Source organism: Triticum dicoccoides, chromosome 7A, assembly GCF_002162155.2.
Source record: "Triticum dicoccoides isolate Atlit2015 ecotype Zavitan chromosome 7A, WEW_v2.0, whole genome shotgun sequence".
Lineage (NCBI taxonomy): Eukaryota > Viridiplantae > Streptophyta > Magnoliopsida > Poales > Poaceae > Triticum > Triticum dicoccoides.
Genome location: NC_041392.1, coordinates 718,814,982 through 718,821,294, shown reverse-complemented (window position 1 = coordinate 718,821,294; position 6,313 = coordinate 718,814,982). Strand labels below are relative to the sequence as shown.

At 46.4% G+C, this 6,313-nt stretch overlaps 1 protein-coding gene across 2 annotated transcripts; it reads right to left on the bottom strand.

The window, feature by feature from the left end:
• Positions 1-2,184: 2,184 nt before the first annotated feature.
• Positions 2,185-5,513, bottom strand: LOC119329008 (basic leucine zipper 19-like). Of its 2 annotated transcripts, none has more exons than XM_037601990.1 (3): positions 5,345-5,513; positions 4,149-4,964; positions 2,185-2,679 (listed from the first exon to the last, which is right to left on the bottom strand). In XM_037601990.1, the coding sequence occupies exon 2, from the start codon at positions 4,918-4,920 to the stop codon at positions 4,159-4,161; it is 762 nt and encodes a 253-aa protein (XP_037457887.1). In that variant the 5' UTR covers positions 4,921-4,964; positions 5,345-5,513; the 3' UTR covers positions 2,185-2,679; positions 4,149-4,158. The 2 variants fall into 2 exon arrangements, with proteins under 2 accessions (XP_037457887.1, XP_037457886.1); XM_037601989.1 differs by having other exon boundaries at positions 4,149-4,961; positions 5,345-5,511.
• Positions 5,514-6,313: the final 800 nt, after the last annotated feature.

Genomic DNA, 6,313 nt, shown 5'->3' with positions numbered 1-6,313 from the left:
CTCCGTGAATAGGAGAGGTACCACACAAGTTTGTATAGATCTACTAGAACATATGTGAATCTTGGTCACTAGACTAGGACATGCATTTGTTTACAGGTACTCCCTCTATTCCCAGATTCAAGGCAAGGTCAAACATTTCTATTTTGACCAAGTTTATAGGGGGGGAAATATCAGTATAGAATACCAAATCAATAATGATAGATTCATTGTGGGAAGCATGGCTAGCATTTCATGATGAACCCCAATTCCCTCTGCGCCAGAGTTCTCAAAGGGGCGATACTTTCTAGACACCGAGTTCCAACTAGCCACTGTACCCAAAACTGCATCGGCCACTTGGCGAGCCATAGTGGCAGGAAGGGTGGCACTTGATACTGGACTGATCAAACAAGTGGGTTCAGGGTCAACCATCTCGGTCTGGAATGATCGATGGATCCCAACCACCATTTCTATGACTCCCATGTTCATGCCTGAAAATACTAATGTCGAGTTTGTCAGTGATCTGATTGATGTTGATAATTGGACATGGAAAATGGAGTTACTTCGTGACCTGTTGATCCCTCCTGAAGCCGATGCAATCCTCAACGTTCCACTGTCTCTTTGCTCGGGCTCATGAAAAATCCGGCACATACACTGTCAAGTCGGTGTACCATTCTCTTATGAATCAAAAAGAGCGTTTGTCTCGAGATGAAGGGGCAAGTACCGGTACCTCCATTGATGAACAGCAGCTGTGCTGTGCTCTTTGGAAATTGAATGTTATCCAAAAGGTGAGGAAAAAAGAATATTATCGAAAAGGTGAGGGTCTTTTGTGGCGTGTTCTGAAAGGCATTTTACCTGACGAATGCACCTTGAGAAATCGGCATATCCAAAATCTGGGTCAATGAAGAGTTTGCGTGTCAATGGATGACGACCTGTATCATGCACTACTCCAATGTTCACATGCAAAAAAATTCTGGGTTGAAGCTCAATCGTCATTTGACTTTCGGCTGCCTCGGCTCCACCCAGACACTTGGTCTAAGTATATCATATGTGACAAACAATTCACAGAGCGACAACAGGCGATTATTGTCACTGTCATGTGGTTAATTTGGCACTCGCGGAACCGTATCAATCATGAATAGGAATCAATCAGCCCGGCTCACTCAGTGAGGCTTACAAAAGAAGCCCTTGCGCTTCTTGATGTTCCTCGGCAGCACCTGTCTATTCATTTGGACACAGGCACTGGTGGTGCGGGTGGAGTAGCCTGATCGATGTCCACTTTTTTGGGAGCATTGAGTAAACCCCTGTTGGGTGTTACAGTCTTAGGCCTTGTACAATGGAAAATGCTTAGAGGGGTGCTTAGAAAAATAAATTGAGATTTTCTGAAGCACCGGTGCCTATTTCTACAGGAGAGACGCTTAGTTAAGCGTCTACCCTGTACAAATAAGCACCGGTGCTTAAGAAAAGTCTGGTTTATTTCTCTAAGCACTTCCCCTAAGCACCTCCTATTGTACAAGACCTTACAGGTCCTCTTATAGCCGAGACCATGGCGGTACGTGAAGGCGTGCGTTTCACAAATCTTAGAGGCTTCCAAAACGTGATCATCAAAACAGACTGTCTGGAGACAGAACTCTACGAAAATCGCCACAACTCCGTTTCGGTTGTGGCCCCGCTTCTTTCAGAAATTAGAGAGCTAGTTTGTAATTTTTCTACTTTGTTACTCAGCATGTAATCCGGCCAGCTAACTATCCAGCTCATCTTTATGCTAAGCATGCTTACACATGGACTGTGACAGAAAGCTGTTGGAAGTTACTCCCAGCTTCCTGGTAAGCAGCCTATTGGCTGACTACCCGGAGAATGCCCTTATATAAATATAAAGCTCTGAAAGTTCTCTGCAAAAAAAAAATGCATTTCGTTTATTTTGTATTACAGGTGTTATTATCATTTTCTCTATAAACTACTCCCTCTGTAAACAAATGTAAGAGGAAGTAGCTCATACTGAAAAAAAGTTAAACTTATGAAGAAAAAATACACCATTTTGGTAAAAAGGGACCACGACTTTTCTGTGAATATTGAACCACATAGCCAAACTGGGCGGCAATACGACCGTCCAAAACCAACCCCACTTCTGCAGAATTTTGTACAAATACTATATCATGGCACACAATATTCCCTTAATAAGAATAAAATAACAAAACACCGAAGCAATGATGAAATGATGAAATCCATGCAATTGCTTTGATCATAGGCACGGTGTAGAAAACAAACACAATGGGCATACATACCAACGAAAAAATTCATGCAGCTCACATCCAACTTGAGGTCTACCCAAAACTGAACATGTAATCTTCCCACAAAACCTGGATGCCGAAATCTAAATTATTGAAGATACCTTCGAACGCGGTCTGTTCTACAGTACTAATTATCAGCGAGCATCTAGGACTAGGAGCAAAGGCTGTCAAACTCCAAGAACATTACCGAGGCTGGAACTAAGCAACAATAAAGGGATGTCCTGATAGCATCCGAGCTATAACGAACTTGCAGCGCCCCAGGCATCATAGAAGGCATCATGGGCAACAGAGCCACAAACATGACAGTTTAAACCAAATTGGGCCCTCTGGTAGAAGCCAGCAATTTATACAGTCTTCCTTGTACGGGGAAGCCAATAGTCTCTCGCAAGGAGAAGATAAGCACCTCATGGTCCTGAAAAAGAAGCAGCAGAATGTGTTACTCAGTCCTGAAACAATCGTTAGCATCGACTTTAAGAAACTTCAAAAGACAGAACGATAAAGACAAATAAATTGCAATGACAATCGACAGAAGAGGCGTTGGCACATGGTACCTGACCTAGATAAAAGCCACACACTATGTGGATAGCAACTCGAAGTACTGGATACACCTAATAAGAACTATTGGTACAACATGGCATTATTGCAGAGACATTGGATGACTTTTTAGTTTCAAGACTAGGGATGCACAAAAGTTGCATCCAGTGGCAGAATCATGGAGGCACTCCTCCACTATATGCTGTTATCAGCATATCACAGCTTTGATCAATATGTGCACCTGATTCTCCACTTGTTAATAGTGCAGCACTGTCCACTATCGAACAACCTAGGGTAAATAAAAAGTATGGAAAGGCCGGTGCATTAAAACGCACTAGTTTCCAGTTACAAACCAAAATTTAGTCCCCGCCCGTCTAAAATGATCAACTCCGAGAAAAGATTGTCCTACAGTCCACGAAGACTTGTGGTGCTAATATTAAGCACCTGGAAGAACTCTTCATAATAACACATAACTTGGAGGTGGTGAGAAACTGTTTTTAGTTTTTGTCCAAAAACCTTGAATCATAGGAATTATGATTTTTGGAAATGCGCTACACACCGAAAACAGTGCACAGGTGCCAGTTGAAATGTTTGTGACAGAAATAGTATTGTACTCCCTCCGTTCACAAATATAAAATGTTTCAGTATGGACTACATACAGACTGAAATGAGTGAACAAACACACTAAAACGTGTCCATATACATCCCATTCAGGAAAAAGCTATAGAACATCTTATATTTGTGAACGGAGGGAGTAGCTGGAAGCATTTAGCAACCTAAACGAACAACCACTGGTGCTGATTTTATAAACACAAACTAGTGCAGATTATTGTTATGAACAATCTAAACTATGTGCTTGTAGTTTCGGACTTTCAATATCAATTGACACCAAAGATGACTATGATCAGAAAAATAGATGGAAATGCATAATTATTGTTTGTTCCAATCGGTCTGTGATAACTGAAAAGTTAAGCAAGCAGCCAAGCACAATTTGCACACAAATTGCACTGCTAATTCATTTCTAATAAAACCACATGATTTTTTAATTAAAAAGAATGTTGTGCGAGCCAGATGAAACAGTTGTTTAGATAGATCTAGTATCAATCAAATCTACAGTGGCCTTAAAAAAAGCAGTAGACATCCAGCCAGAGACATATCACTGACTTTAGGCAGATAACATAAGGGCCAGGATCCTATGGTTAAGCCAAAACAACTAGGACACCAAGTCACCAAATAAAAATCTACCCATTTGCACACTTGTTCAGAGTTTGAGCATACTGAAACACATAGAAAGTAAATTGATGTTGCTAGATGCAGGAAAAATGGCAAAAGAGAAGCATAACTAACCTCGACCTGTTTACAGCATTTGGCCCCCGCGGCAGCCTGGGGGGTTTAAAGAACCTGGTTTTACACAGCCCATAGAGTCACCGGCACCTTGCCCCAAAACCTGGCCACTCATAACACCATCGTCTTCCATGGTTCTGGCCTGCTGCATTCCTGGGTTGCAGTACAACTGATCGTTGCATCTGAAATCGCAGGAATTCATAACCTGGGCACCACCGAGGAAGCTCCCCTGGTCGACAAAATCGTTGCTTTTCACCGTCCGCTGGTAAGGGAAAGTGCCAATCTCCCCTTCGATCCTCCCTCTGATGTCAACAAGCAGACAACGCAACCTGGCCACCTCGGCCTCGAGCGCGGAGTGGCTCTGGAGCTTCTTGACGAGCTGCTGGTTGACAGCCTTGAGGTGAGCCACCTCCTCCTCGAGCAGCGCCGTGTGGGCCTTCTTCTTCTCGCGGTACTTCCTGACGGCCGCGCGGTTACCGGAGGGGCGCTGCTTCTTGGTGGCACCGCCCTCCGGCAGGGACTCGGAGGTCTCGGCGGCGTCGTCGGAGGCAGAGAGGATCTTGGTGTGGACGTGCACGCAGGTGTGGGTGTGGTGCGCGAGGTCGTGGACGGGCGGGTTGCAGGTGTGGGTGTGCGTGCAGGCGAGGTGGTCGGCGTCGCTGTTGAGGATGTCGTCGAAGTAGCTCCCCATGGAGCAGCTGGCCGGCGGGTCGTTGCCCATGGCCTCGCACAGGAACGTCTCCGGGTTGGAGAAGTCGATGTCCCCGTCGTCCATGGCTGGACTGGCCGCAGGGGTCTTGTACCTGCTAGCAAGACCTGCTAACAGAGCAGAGCAGAACAGAGCAGCCGCATCAGATGCTCTCCTCGCCACCGAAAATTCGGAGTTCCTTCTAAAAAAACAAAATTTCGGCGCGACCTACAGCAACGATACATCTAAAAATAACAATTTGTAAAAGTAGCAGCGGCAAATTGGGCGCCTGGTAAGCAAATTAGTAATTTACAAGCAGCTTAGCCTACAATTGTTCCTCCGTCCGTTGACCGATTGGGGTTGGGGGGCAATGGACGCCACGGCGGAAGCTAGACGCCGCGGACTGCCGCCCGCGCATCCGGTCGGGCGCCACCGGCGACCGGCCGATCCGATCTCGGGCGGGGAGGGGAGGGGAGGGGGGAAACGGAAGCGGAGAAAGAGGAGGGCTTACCGTCCGTGGAGTAGCCGCGTTCCGGGGCCGGCGGTCCGGCGGCGGGGGGAGGACTCTGGCCGGGGCGGACGCGGAGGAGAGGGAGGGGGAGAGAGGGAGGCGGCGGTGGCGGAGGGAATTTATCTGGTGAGGCGACGGGAGTGGGACGGGGTGCGGAATCTCAGCCACCTGCCCGACGGACGGTCGCCAATAATCAGAGACTCCGCTCGTAGGATCTGGGTCCCCTCCCCTGTCTGGATCGTGCGGGGAGATTGCTTCTCTGCTCCCACGAATTTACCGCCTCGGCAAGATCAGGATTCAGGCATCTTTTTTTATCCCAAAAAGTTCTGGTCTATTATAAAAGTTCACCGAACATACAAAGTATGTCGAACATAATAAGAAATACATCAAAATTCTGGGACTACAGAACGAGCACCGCCGACGCCTCGTTGTCGCCGCTCCGCCGGCTTGACCTTCGTTAATGACAGCGGGGAAGTCATGAGCCGGCTTGACCTTCGTTGATGACAGCGGGGAAGTCTCTATGCACTTGTCCCTAAAGACTAGCGCCCTTGGGCCACAATCATCGTCGTTTAAATCCTTGCATAGGTCTGAAGCACGTGACATCAAATGTCGTCATATGACAAGAAAATTTAACCTCACCGTCGCTAGGAGACGACATGAATCTACGTTAGAACTCTGTTGACTATGTCCAAACGGATGAACTCGAGGGGCATCAAAGCCGGAAAACAAACTCGAAGACGAAGCATCGCCATCCGTCTGATCGTCGCACCTGCGAGGCCTAAAAAACCATAACCTAAACCATTAGCTAGAGCGAAAACATCGGTGTGTTGCTCGGTGAACACTGAGGATCACGCTCAATAAGGGCAATTCCAACAAACCCTGTAAAAACCTTTTTCTATGGTTCATGGTGGTATAATTAACGAAAAGTTATCACACAACTACTTTTCTAAGTTTTATTTCCCTTATTTG